Genomic DNA, 25,662 nt, shown 5'->3' with positions numbered 1-25,662 from the left:
TGGCTCGGTGAGGAGGGTCGGGCGAGCGGGCTAGTGGCCCCATGGCGGGGTGGGGTGGGGGGGGCTGGGCGAGCGGGCTAGTGGCCCCGTGAGGGGAGGGCGGGCGAGCGGGCTAGTGACCCCGTGGGTGCCTCTGGTCGCCCGCCCAGCCCAGGCCGCGATCCCCGCGTTGGGAGCTGCCTCCGCGGGCCTGTGGCTGCTCTTAGCAGAGAGATTCATGTTTATGAGGGGAAAAAAACAAACTCGAACGGTAAACGTTAATTTTGTGACGGTGCCGCCCGCCTGGACGAAGCGGGATCTGAAAGTGCCCGTGACGGGGAGCGAGAGGGCTGGGTGAGGAGTGGGGAATCGCCTCGTGGGTGAGGAAAGCGGCCAGTAATCAGGGAATCTTGTTTGTCAGGTGCTGATCAAGCGCTGGACGTCGAGGAAAAAAGGAATTGAAGAACAGCCGTTCCTGACACCGTCCCTTTTTCCTGCTCCCACAGAGGAGAGGCTTCTGCAGGCGGTGGGGAAGGTAGGCTTCTCACAATCAGCCTGTGCCCACCACGGTCTTCACAGAATCACTAGGTTGGAAAAGACCCACAGGATCATCGAGTCCAACCATTCCCATCAATCACTAAACCATGTCCCTCAGCACCTCATCCACCCATCCCTTAAACACCTCCGGGGAAGGTGACTCAACCACCTCCCTGGGCAGCCTGTTCCAGTGCCCAATGACCCTTTCCGTGAAAAAATTTTTCCTGATGTCCAGCCTGAACCTCCCCTGGCAGAGCTTGAGGCCATTCCCTCTTGTCCTATTCCCTTTCACTTGGGAGAAGACGCCAGCACCCTCCTCTCTACAACCTCCTTTCAGGCAGCTGTAGAGAGCAATGAGGTCTCCCCTCAGCCTCCTCTTCTCCAGGCTAAACACCCCCAGCTCTCTCAGCCGTTCCTCGTTCCTCATAAGGCCTGTTCTCCAGCCCCTTCACCAGCTTTGTTGCTCTTCTCTGGACTCTCTCCAGAGCCTCAACATCCTTCTTGTGGTGAGGGGCCCAGAACTGAACACAGGATTCGAGGAGCGGTCTCACCAGTGCCGAGTACAGAGGGAGAATAACCTCCCTGGACCTGCTGGTCACGCCGTTTCTGATACAAGCCAAGATGCCATTGGCCTTCTGGGCCACCTGGGCCACTGCTGGCTCACGTGCAGTCGCTGTTAACCAACACCCCCACGTCTTTCTCCTCCAGGCAGCTTTCTAGACAGACTTCTCCTAGTCTGTAGCACTGCCCAGGGTTGTTGTGCCCCAAGTGCAGGACCTGGCATTTGGCCTTGTTAAACCTCAGCCCAGCGGTCCAGCCAGTCTTCGTATGTGTGAGAGAATTGATGGTGTTTGTCCATCTGGTCATCTTGAGCCTTATGTAGAATCACAGACTGGTTTGGGTTAGAAGGGTCCTTGGAGATCATCCAGTCTCAACCCCTGTGCTATGATTATAATTTAAAAAATTATTTGTTTCAGCTCTTCCTTGGGAATCATGGATACCTGGCAGCAAAACAAACTTACCTACTCCTGGTATGGAAAACCCACCAACTCAGACAGAAGGCTGAGGACTGTCCAGTACAAGTAAATAATATTTATTTCTGTCCTTCTTGGGGAAACTTAATTGATAAAGGTTTATTTACCTTTCTGACATCGTTTAGGTTAATGTGTCAGTGAGAATATGAGTGAGGTTTGTGTGTTGTGTCATGACACTGGTGTAACAAAAATGTCACAAAGCTTTTGAATTATAAGTTGTATAACGTATAAACAAAAACATTTAAATCTGTGAATAAGTATTAACTGCCTATTGGAAATGTATATGAAAGCTTTTAATTGGGAGACTCAATTGTAGCTTTGCAAGCGATAGCCTGACTAGCTGTAAAATTGACAGGCCATCAGCTTTAATGATATCTGAATTATAAAGAAAATAAAATCCTGCTAATCTGCACGTGTGCATCACTTTCTAGGGGAATCATTATTAAACCAGAAAGAAGCAGAAGAGAAATCTGTATAAAACTTGGCGATTTTATTTTAGTGGAAGGGGAGAATGCAGATCAGAATTATGTGGCACAACTCCTGGAGTTATATGAAGATGGTAAGAGGGATATAAGTTTACCTTCTATCTGAGATATCTTAAAATGTTTTTTGCAAATTAAAGATATGTGGGTTTGTTTTCATTCAAAGATTAAAGCCTCTAAGTATCGAGAGTAATTTAATATTTAGTTGCAATACATTCCAAACATGGGTTGTTTTTTTTTAATTTCTCCCCACTCTGAATTTGTTCATAGTATTTATTCAGACTTTCTTCTGGGCGTTTCAACAGCAGGCGTGTCTGGTTTGTTACACAGTTAAGAACTGTGTTTCTGGTTTATCTCTAAAATAACATTGAAATTAGAAATACTGCTATGAAATTTCTCACTTCTCTTTTTATGTCATGATTTTCAGTTAGTGGGGTCCGATTAGATCACATTTATGCAAATAAGGAATATCTCCAATTGTGGTGGAGAACTGGTGGATCAGCTGGACTGCAGGCAGTTTGTGGTTGAGACCCTATCTAGGTGTCAACTTAGCCCTTAAATTAAAATATTTGAGTTGAGACTTTTAGCTTAGAAAATGGGAATTGTAATCTCTCATCAGGTGGTTTCTCCCCTGTGCCTAGGGAGGATTTCTAGCCTTGATGGCATTTCAGCTGAGGTCATTGAGATTTGGTAATAACTATTTACAATACAGTAAAATTATGGGTGTTCAGTGACTTTTTTTCATTGTTACAGGTGCTCAGCAGAAACGTGCAGTTGTGCAGTGGTTCGCTAATCTCTCAGAGATACCTCAGAATAAACAGAAACTGCTTAAAACAAAGGTTTATCCCCACGAGGTGTTTTTTGATCAAGTTTCTGGCTATGACACTGATATAGCTGTGGAGACCATTATTAAAAGCGTCACGGTATGTACTGCAGCGCCTCTGCACATAGAGGGAAAAACAATGAACAGCTTGAAAAGCGCAAGAGAAGTGCAGCTACTTTAGACCTTCCCAAACCAAATGTGTGGTGTGTGTTTGTCAGTGCAGTTCCCATAGGAGAGGATAGTAGAAAGGCATTGAAATTCTGTCTTTCCTTCATCCAGTGGTGGCTTTGGTGGTTGGCAGTCACCTCATTCAGAGGCTTATATGGAAGGAGGCAAGGTGAAGGGAGTCCTGTGTTGCAATGAACTTCTGCTGGTGTAAATGTAATTGAAGGTTTTGCTCTATCTAATGAAGGATTGCATGAGGTCCAGTAATAAGAACTGTGATCAGGAGACAGTTGAATATTGGCAGTAAACGAGAAGGTATGTGTGTTTGGTATTTTCTGTTTCTACAGGTAGTACCACTGCATCTTGGAGAGCAACCGCCTGTTTCATCAAACAAAGAAGAAATTTTCTATGTAAAACGGTCTTGGGATGGGAGGTGCTTTAAGGCTTTGTCTCCTGGCACATTCTCTAAGCTGAAAGAAGCTAATAAGAAAGGAGGTGGCATCTTAAACTCTTCAAATTCAATTATTACTTTGGACACAATTTCTCCCTTGAAAAAAGAGACAGACAGAGTTGTTCGAAGTGCTACAAAAGAAAAAAATGTTGAGTTGGAGATGGAATCAAAACACTCTGCTTCCAAGTCCTCCGTCGCTAAAGAAAGACATTCACAAAGAATGGCTAATGGTCTCAAAACTCCAACAGCAAGGAAGAAGCTACAGTTAAACAGTATGTGTATGGCCATACTCTATTTGGTACTTTTGAATGCAGTATGTTTTGTGCCTCTTTATTTTGGGTAGTTCAACCAATATTAATAGTCAACATCAGTGTGTTTGGTGATCTTATTCAGGCTTTGGGATTAGCCCAAGCCTTTTGGGCGCATCAGTTTTGTCTTATGCCTGTTGCTTCAAGCAGCTGTACTGGCTACATTCCATTGCCGCTGCAAATGTTTTAGTTGTAACTGGTAGGTCTAAGTTAAAGTGCTTGTTATCCGAAATGCTACCTTTCAGCCTAACCTGACCTCCGAACGTCTCTCCTTAGTTAATCTTATGACTAACGGGGCACTAAAATGCTCATGTAGGGGGATGGTTGAAGAAGCACATTAACCCGATGTAACGTAACATATTTTCAAACCGGAGCCTTTAGTAAAGTTGTAAGTGATGGAGGTGGGTTTGGCAACTGAAAAAAGATCAAATTGTATTCCATTTAGTCATCCTTTTAGAGGAAATGCAAGCCATCTGTATGTATACAGTTCCTTGTTGCTGGAATACAGGGCTATCTACCTTCATTTAAATGACAGCTAACAAGGAGGTCATATCATGGCTTCTGACGGTTAACCAAACCAGCCATGCTAAGGCCTTACAAAAGTTCATTTTGTTCTTGATTTCTAGGTCCCACAAAATCTCCTAAAAGCAGGCTGTTGGGATGTGAAGTTTTGGAACTTTTGGATGATGACCGTGATACTTTAGCATCATTAGAGCCATCAGCTACAAAAAGAAAAGTGAAATTCACTGGCCTTTTAGGCTCACCATCAAAAATAAGCTGCGTCAATGGTAAATCAACGTTTGATGCTGCAGAGCACTGCCAGGAGTATAGTGATGCAATACGATTATCCCCCTATGAGAAGGTCAAAGACTCCAGTGAGAAAGCCAAGAATCTTGATGTGAAAGTTAACACTATATCGTAAGTGGTAGCCTTTTTATAATTATTTTTGTACGGTGTTTCTATTTGTATGTAGTTCTTTTAAAGCACGTTTGTGGAAGACTTGGGGAAAGCAATGCAGGTGAAGTCTCCGTTTACCACATTTTGCCTTTTGAGATTGCTGCAAGAATGGAGGATAAGCTAATTGGCAGAAGTGTGCTGTGGGGTAGCTCTAGAAAGCATGTGACTTGGAGGTGAGCAAGTGATTAGGGGGAATCATAAGAGCAGTTGAGGTTTAGATTGGATATTAGGAAGAATGTCTTTACTGAAATGGTGGTGAAGCACTGAAACAGGCTGCCCAGAGAAGTGGTGGAGTCACCAGCCCTGGAAGAGTTCAAAGAGCCTGTAGATATGACATTTTGGCATGTGGTTCAGTAGGCACGGTGGTGTTGGGCTGACAGTTGGACTCAGATCTTGGGGGTCTTTTCCAGTCTTAATGATTCTATGGACGTAAGCAGTTCATGGTTGCAAGAATAGAGAGAAGATGTTGGAAACAGGAACGGTAGGATGATATGAAAGGAAATTGAAGCAGTGTTGATCATTGTAGTTTGTTCTAATCCTCAGTGTGGATAAATATTAGTTTCCTTGCAGTACAAACAGGCTTAAATGTGCCCTATTTGTGACAGCTAGTGAGATACACTGAGTTGTAGAAAGGGCTGTGAGTAGAAAGGGCCTCATGAGAGTTCTCATGATCATTGTATGTATACTTTCATGTTAATTTTTATGCATTAAAATGCGATTATATAGAAGGCATAATTACTCAAGTGTATCTTTACAGTCTTAAAAAAATTTCATTAAGCTGGGGGAGGAGACTGGATTGGGCTTTCTTGTTAAAAATGTAGCAAGAGGCCAAAAAAACAGCCATGGTTCTCCTTTCAAAGAGTGAAGATAAGAGTACACCACTTGCTGGATCTGCGCCCCATTTTTGTTACTTATTGTATAGCAAAAAGACATGTACTTTTCATTGATAAGGTAGTGGCATTTCAGTGGCATTTAGATCTAAAAATATTCTGAGAACTGCAAGTAATTAATTTCATTGTGTCCTTTGAACTAATAGGAAAGTTGTATGAACGGTGAAGTGTTTCAGTGGCAGGGAAGAAGTGCCCAAGAAGGGAACTGAGGAATGTCAAAACACAAATAGAAAAATCTATTCTGAAGGGCAGATCAAAGAGATACCCAAAGAAAATCATATTTGTTTTCTCTTAAAACAAAACAAAAAGAACCACCACACAACAGAAAAAAAAAAAACAAACCAAAACAAAATCCTAGATCCTAACGATAAAAACAGTACCACTTTGAGCCCTGGTCTTTTCAGTTTGTCAGTGTTACATTTACAAGATAATTTGGCTGTATCAGTGTCTCTTTGTTGCTCTCTGCCGATGGCTGCGTCTCTAACTGGCAAAGTGAGGGAAAGCTGTTGTGGTGCAGCAGCTGTCAATGTGAAATAAGTTGCTGCTGCTAGCTGAGGGTGCATCAGGAAACAAAGCAGGACCATGCTGGGCCCAAGTCAGAGATGCCTGTTTTTAACTAATGCCAGCGCAGTCACGATTGTCCTGCCTTTTAGTTGTATAGACACAGGGTCTCTCTTTAAACTTAGCAGCTTTCTGCAACTGATTAACAGAGCTTTATAGAAACACACTTTACTATAAACATCTTTCAAGCCCAAAAACCATGAATCAACCATAGGAAATATTTTGTGGTGGTTCTTCTGTCTTTACAATGATATATTTAAGAGAGAGCAAGAGAGGGAAAATTTTGCTGTCGGTACCTGTGCTCTAGTCAGTCTGTAAATAACTAAACTAGAGTTCGTGCTGAATTGACAGCCATAACAATTGACCCTGAAGCTTGAAAGACATTTTTGTTATAAGTGTAAAGCAGGTGAAATACAAATAGCTTTGTGTTCTTTCTGGTAGTTTAACTGGAGACCAGGAACTGGATGCTCAGAGCGTTGTGTTGACCCCACGTTCTCATAGAATGTGTACACAGAAGACAAGCGCTCGCATTGCAGAGCAAATCAGGTAGGCTTTTGCTTTCATGATGTCTTTTTCAGATTGCTATTGATTGGTTGAAGCCTTTGTAGTTTATTTAGTTTACTATTAAAATGCAAATGTTTCTAGAGGTGTAGTGTAACGGCAGCAAGTGAAGGCTTTCTTCTGTTCGGAAACGGTGTTCTTCAGAAAACTGACTGCCTTTAGACCAGCCTGTTAAATAGCCGTGGAAAATTAACCACAGTAACTACAGAAAAAATCTGAAAATGTATCAAATTATACTTTGCCATGTGTAGACTTGTATGCATTTGTTTTTTAAACTCATGTCATTTCTGTCTTCCATAGCATATTAAATGCACTAGAATTGAATAAAGAGGATTCTCTGTCTGACTCGGAGAGCTCTTACTCTTCAAGTAGTGAGGAAGAGGAGAGCGATGTGCCCTGTACACCGGAGAAGAAAATTAAATCAAGCAGAACATTCAGCACCCCAAAATCTTCAAGAAAGCCTTCAGTTCACACTCCTGCTAAGACCCCAAAGAAAACGGTAAAGTTCCCTTTAAAATAGCTGGTTTTATTGTTTCTAAGCCAATTAGTTGAGTGCTTGATGGATGTGTACCGAAGTTTAATTATCTGTACCTCAACATTATCTTGGCTCATGTGATCTTTGTTTTAAGTAGGTTATGCAAATATATATAACACGTGTGTGTTGTGAATGCTGTGACAACATTGATCAGAAAACTCTAGCCTAAACTGGAAAAATATTAGATTGGGCTGGAGCTGATGAATCCATTTGTAATTCATAAAAATGCCCACCAGTTTTATTGTAAGCTGCACACCAAGACATTTTAGTTCTCTTTCTGCACAGTCTGTATTGAGTGCAGTCTGTGGATAGCAGGAAGCTGTAAGTCCAGCTTTGTGCTTGACAGTAGAGCTTATTCTGATTCTTGGAGGCTCACCAGTGTGCGAGTGCTTACCTGCTCAAATGGATGCCCTGCAGCATTCGTGGCCACGCCAGAGAGTGTGGCCGGCAGTTTCTCAGTGTCCTGACTGCTGATGGAGATGAGACACCAGGCTATGTGAATCTTAGACCTTAGTCATTTAAGGCTGTTTTCAGCGCCACAGCCAAGTACATCCTGTCAATGGCTAATTTTCACTATGTGTTTATGAAATATCTTACACACGGAAATCCTAGTGTAACTAGAACTTGTAAGCACAACGGGGAAGAATAAGTAAGGTATCATATGGCTTTTTTTTGTTTGGATAATGAAATTAAGATAGATCGGTTTCTAGTGGCATGCTGTTTGTTAAGAACCAGATCACTTTGTAACACAGCACTTCTGGAAGGCATAAACAATTTAAAATTCCTTCAGACAGATAAAAGATGTAGTTGTCTTTGTCACCACCGCTTCCAGTTTCTTTTTTCCCTTAGCAAGAGAAAACTATGAGGCTTGTTTGGTAACTACCTTTTGTAAAGACTGTGTATTCTGGCATCACTGGGCAGTTTTTGTGCATAAGTGGTGTTTGGGAAACTTGTATGAATAATCAGTCTCCAACAGAAGTTACTGTACATAAAAAAAAAAAATCTGTTTAAGGCTGTAATTTTTCTTTGCAGCCTTTACCAGGAACACCCAAAACACCTCGCAATGCAACTCCTGAAATTCCCAGGCGCCACTGCGCAGCACAGAAACCAACCAGTATACTAGAGGAAGCCAGATTGAGGTAACGTATCCCAGGGGAGGGAAATAATCTTTCTTTTTTTGTGTGTCAGTTAAGCAGTAGGTAATAGGGAGATGTCATCTTGACCACATTGGATAAATCTGGTAAAAATGTGTGGTGTTTTGATACTAGAAGAGCATTTCTGAATTTACAGTATTTTATTAGATATACAAATACTAGTAGTATTTACAATACTACTTCTACAGTTCTGAATTATTATAACCAGTCCATGTGAAGTTCTTCAGAATTAGGTATCCATCTTTGTTTTTCGGACATTGCAGAGAATAAAGATCCTTTCTTACTAGCTTTAGATTTTAAAGGTACAATATCTGTCTCCTCTTGGTGTGTGAAAAAGCTTTACAGATATCATCGTAGATCTTCACAGCGGGAAAAAATGCATTTGGGACTGACTGTACCTTTCAAACTGAGTTCTAGGTTTTTCACTTTCCTATAAGTGTTATCCCCTGTTTTATCCTGCTTCTACTGCTTCTTCGGCAGTACACTGCTTCTTCGGCAGCATCTAGCAGCAGGACGGTGAGTTCTGTGGTGGGGTGGACTTTTTGAGGCGGTGGGAGCTTCCCGGAGCCGGGAAAATCCCAGAAAAATAAAAAACCCAGGCGGGGGTCCTGACAGCCCCACACGCCGGTCCCGCGCGGTGCCTGACGGGAGGGGGCGGTCCCGGCAGCTACCGCGGGAGATTTAAACTGCGCCCCTGGGAGCACCGCGAAGAGGAGCGTGGCAAAGAGGTGCGGGGCAGTTTGAGCGGCAGTTCGAGCGGGCAGGGCGAGAAGGCAGGGCGCAGAGAGGACCTAGAGACTAGAGAGAAGACACCGAAGACCATAGTGGCCACCCGTCAGAAGGTTAAAGCTGCTCCGTGTGCTGCAGCAGGCAGGGTGGATGCTGCCACCCAGACGGAGCCACAGTGGGTGCATGCAGCTACCCAGACCCTGGGCTGCAGGCAGTGCCCCCCTCCCACACCAGCTCGTGCCTCTGGTCCTGGCCCCACTTGTGAAAGCTGCGCTCGAGTGGGGGAACTCCTTCACATGGTGAAGGAGCTAAGAGAGGAGGTGAAGAGACTGAGGACCATCAGGGAGTGTGAGAGGGAGATTGACCAGTGGAGCAGGGCCTTCTCACAAACTCAGCAGCCTGCTGGGGCTGGAGTGTCCGAACATCATCCACCTGCAAGCTGCAAGGTTGGGGTTACAAGAGATGGGGAATGGCAGCAAGTTCCTGCCAGAGGAAGGAAACCTACTCCCCTCACCCATACAGCAAAGCCCCAGATCCCCCTGGTGAACAAGTATCAGGTGCTGCAGGTGGAATCCAGCCCTGAGGATGAGGATGGTGGCTCCCACAGCCTAGAATCCTTCCCTAGGCTGCACCATTCTCAGAAAAAGATAAAAACATCCTCCATCAAGAAGAAGAGGAGGGTGATTGTTGTAGGGGACTCCCTCCTAAAAGGAACGGAGGGACCCATTTGCAGACCGGACCCGCTCCACAGGGAGGTCTGCTGCTTACCGGGTGCATCAGGGAAGGAGGTAGCTAGAAAACTTCCTTCCCTGGTTCACGAGACAGACTACTATCCTTTGATAGTAGTCCAAACTGGTAATGATGACCTAACAGACAAAAAGGCCAAAGCCATCAAGAATGGCTTCAGGGCAATTGGGAAAGTGATGGAGGGCTCTGGGGCACAAGTAGTATTCTGCTCCATCCCAATGCTAAATAGAGAGGAGGGGGAAGCCAGGAGGAAGAATTCGATTAATACCTGGCTCCGAGCCTGGTGCGAGGAGAGGGGCTTTGGTTTTTTTGATCATGGGGGGGCTCACGCACCCCCAGGCTTTCTCGCTAAGGGCGGGACACATGGGTCTCCTAGGGGGGCTAAAGCCCTTGCCAGAAACCTAGCCAAGCTCATAAATCGAGCTTTAAACTAGATGTGAAGGGGGAGGGGGTTGAGCCCAGGCTAGACAGGAATGAGCCTGGATGTGGGGAATTGGTGATTGGGAGAGGGTGCGCGGGCGAGGACCACCAGTACCTCACCGCACAAAAAGTGGGGGAGAACACACCTCGGGCTGTTAAGGGAGATGCAGGCACTCTGGTGTCAACTGATCCAGTTACCAGGCAGTTGGGAACGAACCCTGTTCCCTCTAGGAGGGCTGAAGGCTCGGCAGCTCAGCTGAAGTGCATTTACACCAATGCACGCAGCATGGGAAATAAGAAGGAAGAGCTGGAAGCTGTCGTAGGGCAAGGGGCCTATGATGTCGTTGCCATCACGGAAACGTGGTGGGACGACTCATATAACTGGAGTACGGCTATGGTGGGGTATAAGCTTTTCAGGTGGGACAGGAAGGGTAGGAGAGGAGGTGGGGTAGCCCTCTTTGTAAGGGAGGACTTGGACATCACTGAGATGGATTGTGGAGATGAGGAGGTTGAGTGCCTGTGGGTCAAAATCAGAGGAGCCCACCAGAAGGTAGATTTTGTGATGGGAGTCTGTTACAGACCACCCAACCAAGGAGAAGCAGCTGATGAGCTCTTCTATAAACAGCTGCGGTCAATCTCTAGATCGATGCCTCTCGTTCTGGTGGGAGACTTCAATCTGCCTGATATCTGCTGGGTGTACAACACAGCAGAAAGGAAGCAGTCTAGGAGGTTCCTGGAGTGCGTGGGAGATAACTTCCTTGCACAGTTGGTGAATGAACCAACCAGGGAAGGTGCCCTCCTGGACCTCCTGTTGGTGAACAGAGAAGGCCTTGTAGGGGATGTGGCGGTAGGTGGACGCCTAGGACTAAGCGACCATGAGATTATAAAATTTTCTGTTCTAGGTGAAGTGAAGAGGGTGGTTAGCAAGACGGTAACATTAAATTTCCAGAGGGCAGACTTTGATCTCTTCAGCAGGCTGGTTGGTGAAGTCTCATGGGAGACAGTACTCAAGGGCAAGGGAGCCCAGGAGGGCTGGGAGCTCTTCAAAGGGGTGGTCCTAGCAGCTCAGGAGACAGCCATCCCCGTGGTCCGGAAAAAAAGCCGGCAGGGGAGAAAGCCAGCTTGGTTGAATAGAGAGATCTTGAGGGATATCAAGAAGAAAAGAAATGTTTATGGCCTCTGGAAGAAGGGACAGGCCTCTTGGGTGGACTACAGGAGGGAAATGAGATTGTGTAGGGAAAAAATCAGAAGGGCTAAGGCTCAGCTAGAAATTGGATTGGCCAAGTCAGTGAAAGATAACAGAAAATCTTTCTACAAATATATAAATAATAAAAGGCGGACTAGGGAGACCATACAGTCCCTATTGGACACAGAAGAGACAACAGTAACAGGGGATGAGGAAAAGGCTGAGGTACTTAATGCCTTCTTTGCCTCAGTCTTTAGTCGTAAGGAGGGTCGTTCCACCTGTGTACAAACCCAGGAGCTAGAGGAGCATAATGAGGCTCCCATGATCCAAGAGGAGGTGGTCAGAGACTTGCTAGCCCGACTGGACAGTCACAAGTCTATGGGGCCGGACGGGATTCACCCTAGGGTACTGAAGGAGCTGGCGGATGTGCTGGCCAAACCCCTTTCCATCATCTTCCAACAGTCCTGGAAGACTGGGGAAGTCCCACTGGACTGGAGGCTGGCTGATGTTGTGCCCATCTACAAAAAGGGCCGCAGGGAGGACCCAGGAAACTACAGGCCTGTCAGTCTGACCTCAGTGCCAGGGAAAGTCATGGAACAGGTGATCTTGAGTGCTATCATGAAGCGCATGCAAGAGAACCGGGTGATCAGGCCCAGTCAACATGGGTTCACAAAAGGCAGGTCTTGCCAGACTAACCTGATCACCTTCTATGACAAAGTGACCCGGCTACTGGATGAGGGAAAGGCTGTGGATGTGGTCTTCCTGGACTTCAGCAAAGCCTTTGACACAGTTTCTCACAGCGTTCTGCTTGAGAAACTGTCAGCCTCTGGGCTGGACAGGCGCACACTCTCCTGGGTGGAAAACTGGTTGGATGGCCGGGCCCAGAGAGTGGTGGTAAATGGTGTGAAATCCAGCTGGAGGCCAGTGACAAGTGGGGTTCCCCAGGGCTCAGTGCTGGGTCCAGCCCTGTTCAATGTCTTCATCAATGACCTGGATGAAGGCATCGAATGCACCCTTAGCAAGTTTGCGGACGACACTAAGCTGGGTGGAAGTGTTGATCTGCTGGAGGGTCGGGAGGCTCTGCAAAGGGATCTGAACAGGCTGGACCGCTGGGCAGAGTCCAATGGCATGAGGTTTAACAAGGCCAAATGCCAGGTCCTTCACTTGGGGCACAACAACCCTATGCAGTGCTACAGACTGGGAGAAGTCTGTCTAGAAAGCTGCCTGGAGGAGAGGGACCTGGGGGTGTTGGTTGACAGCCGACTGAATATGAGCCAGCAGTGTGCCCAGGTGGCCAAGAAGGTCAATGGCATCTTGGCTTGTATCAGAAACGGCGTGACCAGCAGGTCCAGGGAGGTTATCCTCCCTCTGTACTCGGCACTGGTGAGACCGCTCCTCGAATCCTGTGTTCAGTTCTGGGCCCCTTACCACAAGAAGGATGTTGAGGCTCTGGAGCGAGTCCAGAGAAGAGCAACAAAGCTGGTGAAGGGGCTGGAGAACAGGCCTTATGAGGAGCGGCTGAGAGAGCTGGGGTTGTTTAGCCTGGAGAAGAGGAGGCTGAGGGGAGACCTCATCGCTCTCTACAACTACCTGAAAGGACGTTGTAGAGAGGAGGGTGCTGGCCTCTTCTCCCAAGTGACAGGGGACAGGACAAGAGGGAATGGCCTCAAGCTCCGACAGGGGAGGTTTAGGCTAGACGTTAGGAAAAAATTCTTTACAGAAAGGGTCATTGGGCACTGGAACAGGCTGCCCCGGGAGGTGGTTGAGTCACCTTCCCTGGAGGTGTTTAAGGCACGGGTGGACGAGGTGCTGAGGGATATGGTTTAGTGTTTGGTAGGAACGGTTGGACTCGGTGATCCGGTGGGTCTCTTCCAACCTGGTTATTCTGTGATTCTGTGATTCTGTGATTCTACATTGACTTGCAATTGTTTTGTGAATTAAAACAGCTGGGCCCAAGTCAGAGATGCCTGTTTTTAACTAATGCCAGCGCAGTCACGATTGTCCTGCTTTTAGTTGTATAGACACAGGGTCTCTCTTTAAACTTAGCAGCTTTCTGCAACTGATTAACAGAGCTTTATAGAAACACACTTTACTATAAACATCTTTCAAGCCCAAAAACCATGAATCAACCATAGGAAATATTTTGTGGTGGTTCTTCTGTCTTTACAATGATATATTTAAGAGAGAGTAAGAGAGGGAAAATTTTGCTGTCGGTACCTGTGCTCTAGTCAGTCTGTAAATAACTAAACTAGAGTTCGTGCTGAATTGACAGCCATAACAATTGACCCTGAAGCTTGAAAGACATTTTTGTTATAAGTGTAAAGCAGGTGAAATACAAATAGCTTTGTGTTCTTTCTGGTAGTTTAACTGGAGACCAGGAACTGGATGCTCAGAGCGTTGTGTTGACCCCACGTTCTCGTAGAATGTGTACACAGAAGACAAGCGCTCGCATTGCAGAGCAAATCAGGTAGGCTTTTGCTTTCATGATGTCTTTTTCAGATTGCTATTGATTGGTTGAAGCCTTTGTAGTTTATTTAGTTTACTATTAAAATGCAAATGTTTCTAGAGGTGTAGAGTAACGGCAGCAAGTGAAGGCTTTCTTCTGTTCGGAAACGGTGTTCTTCAGAAAACTGACTGCCTTTAGACCAGCCTGTTAAATAGCCGTGGAAAATTAACCACAGTAACTACAGAAAAAATCTGAAAATGTATCAAATTATACTTTGCCATGTGTAGACTTGTATGCATTTGTTTTTTAAACTCATGTCATTTCTGTCTTCCATAGCATATTAAATGCACTAGAATTGAATAAAGAGGATTCTCTATCTGACTCGGAGAGCTCTTACTCTTCAAGTAGTGAGGAAGAGGAGAGCGATGTGCCCTGTACACCGGAGAAGAAAATTAAATCAAGCAGAACATTCAGCACCCCAAAATCTTCAAGAAAGCCCTCAGTTCACACTCCTGCTAAGACCCCAAAGAAAACGGTAAAGTTCCCTTTAAAATAGCTGGTTTTATTGTTTCTAAGCCAATTAGTTGAGTGCTTGATGGATGTGTACCGAAGTTTAATTATCTGTACCTCAACATTATCTTGGCTCATGTGATCTTTGTTTTAAGTAGGTTATGCAAATATATATAACACGTGTGTGTTGTGAATGCTGTGACAACATTGATTAGAAAACTCTAGCCTAAACTGGAAAAATATTAGATTGGGCTGGAGCTGATGAATCCATTTGTAATTCATAAAAATGCCCACCAGTTTTATTGTAAGCTGCACACCAAGACATTTTAGTTCTCTTTCTGCACAGTCTGTATTGAGTGCAGTCTGTGGATAGCAGGAAGCTGTAAGTCCAGCTTTGTGCTTGACAGTAGAGCTTATTCTGATTCTTGGAGGCTCACCAGTGTGTGAGTGCTTACCTGCTCAAATGGATGCCCTGCAGCATTCGTGGCCACGCCAGAGAGTGTGGCCGGCAGTTTCTCAGTGTCCTGACTGCTGATGGAGATGAGACACCAGGCTATGTGAATCTTAGACCTTAGTCATTTAAGGCTGTTTTCAGCGCCACAGCCAAGTACATCCTGTCAATGGCTAATTTTCACTATGTGTTTATGAAATATCTTACACACGGAAATCCTAGTGTAACTAGAACTTGTAAGCACAACGGGGAAGAATAAGTAAGGTATCATATGGCTTTTTTTTGTTTGGATAATGAAATTAAGATAGATCGGTTTCTAGTGGCATGCTGTTTGTTAAGAACCAGATCACTTTGTAACACAGCACTTCTGGAAGGCATAAACAATTTAAAATTCCTTCAGACAGATAAAAGATGTAGTTGTCTTTGTCACCACCGCTTCCAGTTTCTTTTTTCCCTTAGCAAGAGAAAACTATGAGGCTTGTTTGGTAACTACCTTTTGTAAAGACTGTGTATTCTGGCATCACTGGGCAGTTTTTGTGCATAAGTGGTGTTTGGGAAACTTGTATGAATAATCAGTCTCCAACAGAAGTTACTGTACATAAAAAAAAAAAATCTGTTTAAGGCTGTAATTTTTCTTTGCAGCCTTTACCAGGAACACCCAAAACACCTCGCAATGCAACTCCTGAAATTCCCAGGCGCCACTGCGCAGCACAGAAACCAACCAGTATACTAGAGGAAGCCAGATTGAGGTAACGTATCCCAGGGGAGGGAAATAATCTTTCTTTTTTTGTGTGTCAGTTAAGCAGTAGGTAATAGGGAGATGTCATCTTGACCACATTGGATAAATCTGGTAAAAATGTGTGGTGTTTTGATACTAGAAGAGCATTTCTGAATTTACAGTATTTTATTAGATATACAAATACTAGTAGTATTTACAATACTGCTTCTACAGTTCTGAATTATTATAACCAGTCCATGTGAAGTTCTTCAGAATTAGGTATCCATCTTTGTTTTTCGGACATTGCAGAGAATAAAGATCCTTTCTTACTAGCTTTAGATTTTAAAGGTACAATATCTGTCTCCTCTTGGTGTGTGAAAAAGCTTTACAGATATCATCGTAGATCTTCACAGCGGGAAAAAATGCATTTGGGACTGACTGTACCTTTCAAACTGAGTTCTAGGTTTTTCACTTTCCAATAAGTGTTATCCCCTGTTTTATCCTGCTTCTACATTGACTTGCAATTGTTTTGTGAATTAAAACAGCTAGTTCTTCTCTGCTGCATATTCATGCTCTTTGTTTATGTAGATAACTGTTCAGTCTTCTTAAAACATAAAAGCACATTAGGCTGTTTCTCTTGGGATGCTTGGCAATGGTATTCAGACTGAAAGTACGTAAAAGAAGCTTGAAAACTACACAGAATTGTAAAGGTGGAGCATCTGGCTGTTTGTTTTCCTCAGTAGCCCTTCAGGTGGAATTGTGAAAATGCAACTTATAGACCTCCTATTTAAATTTTCCTTTTCTTTTTTCATCAAAAGGCTGCATGTTTCTGCTACCCCAGAATCTCTGCCTTGTCGTGAGGAAGAATTCCAGGATATCTATAACTTTGTGGAAAGCAAACTTATTGATGGCACAGGAGGGTGAGTTTGTTGGGGGAGACTGTTGCTGAAATTACATCTGCCTGTGGCATAATGGCAATCAGACAATCAATGCTACTTTTATTTTAAAAGTTATGATTTGGCTGAGTTGCAGTTCCTAGGTGAATTTTGTTGGTATTTTTCTTCCTTGGGAAGGGTAGTACATAGAAATAATGTGGGCTTCTTTATTGTACAGATTAAAATTAAAGACCAAAATAATGAGTTCATTTTTAGATGTCTGGGAAGCCATTTAAAAAAAAGAGTTGAATTCATTTGTGAAGTAGTTTAGGTTGTTAATTGCTTCAGTAAAAATGAAAATCCTCATGGTCCTCCAGTGTGTTATATGTCCCAGTTCAAAAATAAACTAACTGAATGCATTGCCTGAAGTGATACAGGAGTAGGACTCAAGGCTGGTCTCAGAGCCTGGGAACTGTTGTTGTTTTGATCAGGTTGCTGAAAAAGCTTTCGCCTTCTTTAGGTGCATGTACATTTCTGGAGTGCCTGGAACAGGTAAAACAGCAACAGTTCATGAAGTAATTCGCCGTCTCCAGCAAGCTACAGAAAACGATGACCTACCGCCATTCCAATTTGTAGAGGTTAATGGGATGAAGCTGACTGTCCCTCACCAGGCTTATGTGCAGATACTGGAGGTAAGTAAAACCTCTTCAGTGGCTCTCTGTTTTGAAAGAAGAAACCTTATGCTTTGCCATTGAATCCTTGATGTATTGTATCAATAATTCCAAGTAGTCCCTTTGAGAGACAGTACGCTTTTATTGGAGAGCAGGTAAAAAAATAACTTAAGGCCATGGCCAACTTCAACTATTTTGCTTTCAGCTGCATAAGGGCAGTGTCTGGGGAATAACATGATTCGTTGTATGCACTCAAGTTTAAAATCAGATCTACCCAGATTTTTTTACGTTTCCTACTTCTATAACCTCTTCTGCACAATTATGTTTAAAAAGTTAGAAGTGAGAATTCTGGAAGTCAGCATAGCAGTGGAATGATTACTAAGAGGGTCTTCACGGTTAATTGGTCTGTCATCGTAGCAATGCAGCTGAAGAGGGACTGTCTCTGTCACCAATACTGTATTTCAGATTCCCATGGCAAACTTGCCCTAGCTCCAGACTACTGACTGCTTGCGCTTAACATGCATGGGAATCAACCACCTGAGGACTCAATTAAGATCACCCAACAGCCAATCACCTTTGTCAGTCTAGGCTGACTTTAAGCCAGTTACCTGGAAGTGAAATGCTTCCTGAACATTTAGTCCCTTTTCTTATAACCTTCTGCCCCGTTTATATATATATATAAAGTTTCACATCTATCTGGGCAGAAAGTGGCATAGTTGTTTTAACGTCCCCGTCCTTACCGTTGGGAGTTAGACTTACCTATTTGCATCCTTACCTCAAACCAGTATAGCCAGTGTCTTGCTGAGGGGTTTGTAGTAGCCAGGCCACTGTTTCTTTAGCATACTGAAATGCCTCATGACAATTACCTTGTCTCATGGTAATGCTGATGTATTTTAACGCTCTTTGTAAGACACTGTTCTGTCTGAACTAGAAACGTGAAACAAGTACAGATTATACATTATTGTCATGCTCTGGCCTGTTTAATAATTGAAATCTCATGTCAGTTTTTAAGGGATTCTGGAAAACAAATACAATTGAAAATGCAGTCTCCGTTTGACTTCACAGCTTGACTCTGAACTATGTTGAACAGTTGATTCGGCATACATAGTGTAATTTTAAGTGCCGTGCTGTAATGTCTGTATGTCTTTGGCCCTACAAGGGGGTGGGTAGCCTATAGTCAGCTCATTTGTTTTGCCACACAGATGATTACAGAAGCAGATGTTGTGGAAGGTATTTTTTTAGCTTAGGGATGAATAAATTATTTAGCTCTAGATGCTGATGCTGATTCATTAATATTTTAATATGAGTCCAGGATTACTGAAGTCAGGCTATGCTTGTCAGCTGGCTGAGGTTTTCAGTAGGTGTTTTGCATTCAGAGACACCTTTGAGGTATACTAGGCTGAGAGTCCTGACACTGGGTTCGGGATTTCTTAATGAATATGTACTTAAGATAAATTGCAGGAAATTCTAATGGCCTTTCTTTTTAGCTATGTATTCTTCTGTTTCTGTTCCATTTTTAAGGACAGTTTCTGGTAGACCTGAGTGCCTTATGAGCTGTGGGGTTTATTTTTCTCTCCTCTCCTATGGGAAAAATATCGAGATGCTTGGTGTTGATTGTTAGAGAAAAGTTAGAACCCAACAGGAGATAAATTTCCTATTCCGAGGGTGTTGGTGTGATTAACTTGCAATGTTGTTTAATCCTTGTCCAGTTACTGACAGGTCAGAAGGTAACGGCAGCCCATGCTGCAGTGCTGTTGGCAAAACTGTTCCACACACCTGGACCAAAGAGGAAGCCCACAGTGCTGGTAGTGGACGAGGTAAGACAAAGAATCCTTCATTCTCTTCCTTGGAAGTATTATAAGAAACGAGTTTTTGGAGTATGGACAAAGACATAGTTGGAGTATGTCATTTATGATCTAAAAAGAATAGACTTCAGAGAGAGGACAGAAATAGCCCTAATAGGAAACTAGAAAATAGGAAATAGGTTCTTAGCCCTCATAGGAAACTGAATTTAAGTGGCCAAGTATCCTGTTGCCATGTTGGTTTTATGTTGCCATGTTGGTTTGGTCCAAGCCATGGAATTGGTTCTTCTGTCAAGTCCTAAACACCATACAATTTTGTTTGGAAGCTGCTGCTTTTTCAGTGAGAAAACTCACAGTGAAATAAGTCATAGCCAGTTTTGAGACTCCTTGAATGTGGTATGTTCAGTAATAAAAAAAATTAACCCTTTTTTTTTGCTGTAAGCTAGTTCAGGCTATCCCGTGGAGGGTCTTTTAATCTTGTTAGATGTAGTATTAAGGTCACGATAGTTTTTAAAAGCTCCAGCTGTTTAATCCCTCTGCTGCAATAAATACTAGAACAGTATTAAGTAGGACTATGCTTTTGCAAGAGATGAGAGCCGTAGTTCAGAATATGCAGTCCTATGAGTAGACAGAAACACAACAGACACAGCTTGTTTAGAATCACATAGGAAGTCTTCTGTGGCAGAGCTAGCTCTGAAACCACCATCAGGTATTGTAAATACAAAATACTGTTCTTTTTAAGTCTAATTCTTCTCTTTCTATCTCTGCAGCTTGATCTTCTGTGGACCCGGAAGCAGGATGTGCTGTACAATTTATTTGACTGGCCAACTCAGAAGCAGTCGAAGTTAATAGTCTTGGCCATTGCTAACACCATGGACTTGCCAGAGAGAGTAATGATGAACAGAATAGCCAGCAGGCTGGTATGTCCTAGGAGTTTTGTTGCTATGCTATAAAATAAGAACCAATTAAATACTGTATGCAGTCAGAAGTAATCCAGGAAGAAGGTAGGACTGGTTACATCGGAGGGTGAGCAATGCTTTTTATAATTCCCTCTCCAGGGACCAGTAACGAACACATAAATCTTAGCAAAGTAGGTTTAGGAGCCAGCTTGCTAATCAGATGTTGTGCTGTGAAAGTACACTGTGATCTTGTAAGAATGAATTAAGAATGCAGATATCTTTTTAAATTTATTAAGATCTGCATAATCAAATACCATGCCTCATGGTTAAGCTGCTTGCTCTAGGGCTCAGAAAAATTCTCTGCTCGTTTCCCTTTCTCTTTCCCCTTTCACTCCAGGCACCTGGTTACTTCTCTGCTGTCATCAGCTGGTAGATTTTCTTTGTGCAGAAAGCTGGATGCACTCTACACCTGTGCTGAATACATTTTCTTAGGTCCTCTCTTCAGCTCTGCTTTGAAAAGTTATTTGCAAAACCAGTGCTCTGTGCCTCTACCCTTCAGTGAGTCAAAAATAGTTTGAACGTGTGTGAATTGCTTTTGCCAACTGCTAAACTGGCAGATCAGCTGAGGGCTCGTAGTCACAAGAGAGGAGAATCTTGCATAAAAAATGCAAGAGTCAGGCTTTCTGTAGAATATGAAAGGCATTGCACAATCTATAATGTATATAGTCCTTCTCATCTGAAAGCCATTTTTATTAGCTTGAGCCAGAAGAGGATTTTGAATTCTTGGCTGATTGATAATGTAAAGTCAGTAGGATGACTGTATACATGTATACAGATTTGCTGAAGGAGACATGAGTATTGTTTCATAGCTTCTGCTGTTACTGTATTAAAAAATAAAATGTAAGCACTTGTAATCGAAAGATTTTTCTATTAGGTGGCTCTGATTTGTTTACAATTTTTGTAAGAGAAATTGGAATTCAAATAGCAGCAGTGCTTGCTGCACAGACCTTTCAGTGAGGAGGTCCAACCCATGGTCCTCACTTAGTCATGGTTTTCTGGATTTGCACATTTATCTCACAAATATGAAGAAGAATTGATTAAAGCATTTCACTTGGAGGGGAAAGATGTGAAAGGGGGAAAGTAAAACTAACTGTACAGGCTATGCTTGAGCAGTTGAGAGTTTTCAAGCACTACAAATGCTTCTCACTGTTGTATTTTCTACAGGGCCTCACCAGAATGTCCTTTCAGCCCTATACCTACAAACAGTTACAGCAAATTGTTTCATCCAGACTGAACAGCATGAAGGCATTTGAAGAGGATGCGATTCAGCTGGTTTCGAGAAAGGTAAGCACGGCACAGATGTACATCATCTGTCTTGTGCTGGGTAGTGAGTTGAGGAAAGAGGGTAGAATTTTGTAGCAGTAGTCATAACTGGTTCTGTGATTGTATTCTGTATTCTGTGTGTTCTGTATCGGAGACAAAGTGAGGCGCAAGTAACAGATCATACGTGACGCTCTCTGTGAGGTATACAGGGTATTTTTGCAGAAACCATTGCTAAAGCAGCATCCTTGCTTTTTCCACCTGCTTTGAGAAGGCAGCAGTATATTCCAAGAGCTGGAGGCATGACAAGAGTCATGATAACGCATAATGATAAGATGTCAGCTTTCTCCAGTGTTCAGCATAATCAGTCACTGGATGAGCTTGAAAAGAAACCTGGTATGCCAGTGGAGATATCGGTATTCATTTTCTGTCCCAAGATGTTTAAGGCCTTGACACAACAGATAGTTGTAACCTGTTCTGTTGTCTGTCTTGAAAGTCAGTTGTACAAAAAAAAATATGTTAAGAGTCAGTTGCTTCTCAAATTTAGATGCATGCATTGTTTAATGTTTTATGTTAGCAATTATACATTAAAATAATCTATTACAATTGTGTTAGAACTTCTGTCATTAAAAAAAGGATTTAGAAAGGCTACTCAAAAATGAGGCAAAAGTAAATATAAGTATTTGTTTTGTTATGGAGGAGCACCTATTTGTAAGATTAATAGTGATGATTTTGCAGAACTGAATAATCTGCAGTATTCTTCCAGTATGATTTTTCTTCAGAAAGTCTACAAAAATAACTTGCAATCAGATTTCCTATAGGATTTCTCATTCTTTGCTCCACCTGGGTTCTAGGGCTTTCATACGTTATCGGCATCTTCTGGGAAAACTAGGCCAGTGCTATATCTAGTGAAAGTTCACAGCTATTTTAAAGCTGTAAACCACAAGTGGGGTTTTAAGGAGCATAGAGTTTCAGAAATTTCAGACACCTAAAAATTTTCAGGTGCTTGTAAATGTGAATTCACTACCCCAGATTTTTTTTTATATTTAATAAAAATTATTAGTGTACTCTTAAAATCAATATTCTGTTGAGTATGGAAAACTAAGGAGTTCCTGCCTACCTTTCTTTCCTCTGCATGAGCATGGATTGTGGTAGAGTCTTTGTTGAGAGCATAGCTGAAGACTTTTGCTGTTGAACTAAACCGCCCATATTGTATTTCCTGGGTTTTGTTTTTATCCTCTGACTTCTGTGGTTATAAAAAACAGTTCAGTCTTTAATTTCCTATGACCAGATTGGGGTGAGGGACTGGGAGGGTGGTTTCTCTTGGTTTTGGTCAATAAGATTGTTATTTAAAGTCTAGTGTTCTAGTAACATATTTCACAGTGGCACTGCTCTCCTGTTTTGTGGTTGAGGTTTGTTTTCTCTTTTTTTCTCTGTTGATTCTTGCCAAACTTCTCTCAGCTTGTAGGAAATGTTGCTACAAACCTGTCCTGTTTACTTTCAGGTAGCAGCACTGTCTGGTGATGCGAGGCGTTGCCTTGATATCTGCAGAAGGGCCACTGAGATCTGTGAGTTTGCTAGCCAAAAGACGACCTCTGACATAGTCAGGATGGCCCACATAACAGAAGCCATAACTGAAATGTTTTCATCACCATATATCAATGCAATCAGGTAAAAACATTTCTCAGAGGCATTTCTTTGCTTTTGTGTCTTTGTCACTTGGCTTTGTTCTTGAAAACATTGTCTGTCCTTACCACCCTTTGGGAGCACATGGGATGCATTGTGCTTTGTTGAAGTATGATAAAAAATCTTGCAGCACAGCTAGGGGAGAGGAAGGGAAAAAGTAGCAATTAAAGACAGGGGAATAGAGGCAAGGCATAGAAATCAGTTTATACAGGATGTTTCCATGTTCGTGTGCTAGGTTGGATCAGGAGGGGGCTTTTGAAATTTCCTGATTGTCCATGCTTAGTGTACATTGATTTCTCCGAGCAGTAGTTTCTAAGTGCATAATTTGAGTTCCTTCCAGTTGGAACTAAATCTGAAAGATACTCAGGAGCACACAACTGCAAACACTGCTGATTCTCCAGCATACTGGACCAGGCTTTGAGCTAGACAGGAGGAAAATACATTTAGATGGGCACAGTGTAGGCATCAGGTCTTCAAGAATCAGCTGTTCCCTGCTACATATCCCCTGGCATTATGCCAACATCTTTGCTCGCCTGGGTGCAACCACAGATATCTGAGCAGAACACAAGACTTTCCCATTTGAATGGGTTTCTTTCTTCAACATAAATACATTGTTAGGACTTCCCAAAGGTTTTCTGAGGGAATATGTCTAAGGAATTCTGTTGCCCTTCAGCATTCTGCACAAGCTGTACCCTGCTTCAGCAGGTTCTGATGAAAAGAGACAATCTGTTTCATCAAGGAGGGGGGACAGTAAGGGGTGCAAATAGAGTGTTTTGCTGGATGTGCAAGTACTGCTTTTACTGTGCTTCTTGTGCCTGAAACTTCAATGTTAATTTTTTAATTCATAAACGTCAGTTAACCATAAACTGCAGAAGGGGTATGACATATGGAATGAAACAATGTGTTCAGAGGCATTGAAAGTGAGTTGAAGTGAAATGCAGTGTATTGTGGTGCTAGAGTTGCAGGCTGTAATGTAGTTGACATAAACTTCGTCTCTTGGGTAGAAAAGTACTCTGCATTTAAATATGCAGTTATCAAACAATTTCCCTTCCAGACCTCTTACTAAGATTCTAAAAGTTCTAAACCTGGTAGATTGATTTTTCTATGTTTTGCTTTGATATTCAGGAATGCCTCGTTGCATGAACAAATCTTTTTGAAAGCAATTTTAGCAGCGTTTCGCAAAGCAGGAGTTGAGGAGGCAACAGTTGAACAGGTATGTTCATGTACCAGAGCACTTTTCTTTTACAAAAGGGGGGCACTGTTGAAAAGTGTGAATATTTAAAGATTTTGTGGGGTTATTCTTAAAATTTGATGGAAGTCAGTGTGATAGCAAGGCAAGTTGGGGCATGGCTGTCCAGGCCAGGTGTGAAGCCTGTTGGAGTGCTACCACCTGTTTTCCAGCGGGACTGAGTTCTTCTAGTTGGAAACACCTGCTCTTGTATTCATGGGGCCAGTGATCTGGTCACAAAATCATTTTTTGGCCTGCATCTGAAAATACCACGTGCCTCCATGTGCTTTATAATGGGAAAAACAGAAGGGAACTTGAAAATATCATGCAAAACAGTTCAAGAAGGAAAACTGAAATTTTATTCCAACTTCTGTATCACTGTCCTTCTTGGTAGAGGCAGGCATATCGATTTTTAGTAGACCCATGAAATGATTGGCACAGCAGAGCTGTGAAGGCTGTATGGAATCTATTTCATGATTCACAGTATAGAGGGGAAATGTTTTAAAACTATATATTTATATATAAAATAACCTGCTAGTTTTATCTGGTTCTGCAGGTTTGTAAGTAAGCAGTTTCAAAGCATTTTCCGTTACTGGCTGCTGAACATCTGCACAGATGATTGTGTAGATACACTGGGCAATCAGTTCTTTACCTTCAAAGAAAATTTTGTTAGACTGATTTATTCTGTTTTCCACTCAGTTTTCCTCTAATACCAACATACTGACCCCATCTGATTCTTGTTACCGGTTTACTAGTTTGTATGATTTGTGATGAGTACATTCTCCTGTGCATAAAGGTCTATCATGCCTTTCTAAGGTGTGATCTTCACATTTGTAGTCAGTGTGGTTTGTGTTTATTAGTTGCTGGGCCTGAACATCCATTCTGAGTGAACAGATGGATGGTACGTCAGCTCTTCATATGCCAGATGAGTTCTAGTCCTAAGTAGTCCAGGGGAGAAGAGGTGAAGCAACAGATAAAATGATCTAGTTAAAAAAATGCAGACAAGGTAATTGCTTTAGGGCTATATAAAAAGGAAAATACAGCTTGGAATTGTTACACACTTGAGAAAGTCCTAGCTGCAGCACATGTATCATCTGAAGGGAGTGGAGCTTGTTCCTCCTCCCCTCCCATAGATGTGCTGGGGAGGAAGCTTCTCTTTCACCTTGGTTTACTGGATTGCAGCAGGAGGTAATCGTGACCTATGCCCTCTTCTCCTTTAACAGGTCTATCATCACCACATAGCGTTCTGTAGACTGGAAGGCATGTCGAGTCCTACAGTATCGCAAATGATGGCGATTTGTTCGAGACTTGGTGCCTGCAGGCTCTTGCTCGTGGAGGCCGGTAATAATTATCTTCACACGTGGGTGCGACTGAATATCAGCCAGGATGATGTCATGTATGCGCTCAAGGGGGACTAAGGCAAGAGAGAATTTATTTTTTTAATATGTATAGGTATTTTAAATATTGTCTATTTTAATTTTTTAAAATTGTTAAAATGGAAATAGAGATGTATTTTTTCTGAATACTTTGCTTAAAC

At 42.9% G+C, this 25,662-nt stretch overlaps 1 protein-coding gene across 2 annotated transcripts; it reads left to right on the top strand.

The window, feature by feature from the left end:
- Positions 1–431: 431 nt before the first annotated feature.
- On the top strand, positions 432–25,662 carry ORC1 (origin recognition complex subunit 1). Of its 2 annotated transcripts, XM_069863131.1 has the most exons (20): positions 432–514; positions 1,494–1,598; positions 1,982–2,109; positions 2,786–2,959; positions 3,372–3,743; positions 4,406–4,697; positions 6,629–6,733; positions 7,049–7,247; positions 8,316–8,422; positions 13,882–13,986; positions 14,302–14,500; positions 15,569–15,675; positions 16,463–16,564; positions 17,040–17,211; positions 18,900–19,007; positions 19,763–19,912; positions 21,116–21,235; positions 22,716–22,882; positions 24,023–24,110; positions 25,349–25,662. In XM_069863131.1, the coding sequence occupies exons 2-20, from the start codon at positions 1,510–1,512 to the stop codon at positions 25,541–25,543; spliced, it is 2,979 nt and encodes a 992-aa protein (XP_069719232.1). In that variant the 5' UTR covers positions 432–514; positions 1,494–1,509; the 3' UTR covers positions 25,544–25,662. The 2 variants fall into 2 exon arrangements, with proteins under 2 accessions (XP_069719232.1, XP_069719233.1); XM_069863132.1 differs by lacking the exons at positions 6,629–6,733; positions 7,049–7,247; positions 8,316–8,422.

The sequence above is a fragment of the Phaenicophaeus curvirostris genome, chromosome 8 (genome assembly GCF_032191515.1).
Source record: "Phaenicophaeus curvirostris isolate KB17595 chromosome 8, BPBGC_Pcur_1.0, whole genome shotgun sequence".
Lineage (NCBI taxonomy): Eukaryota > Metazoa > Chordata > Aves > Cuculiformes > Cuculidae > Phaenicophaeus > Phaenicophaeus curvirostris.
The sequence above is the reverse complement of the archived record's forward strand: the minus strand, read 5'-3'. Positions and strand labels throughout refer to the sequence as shown.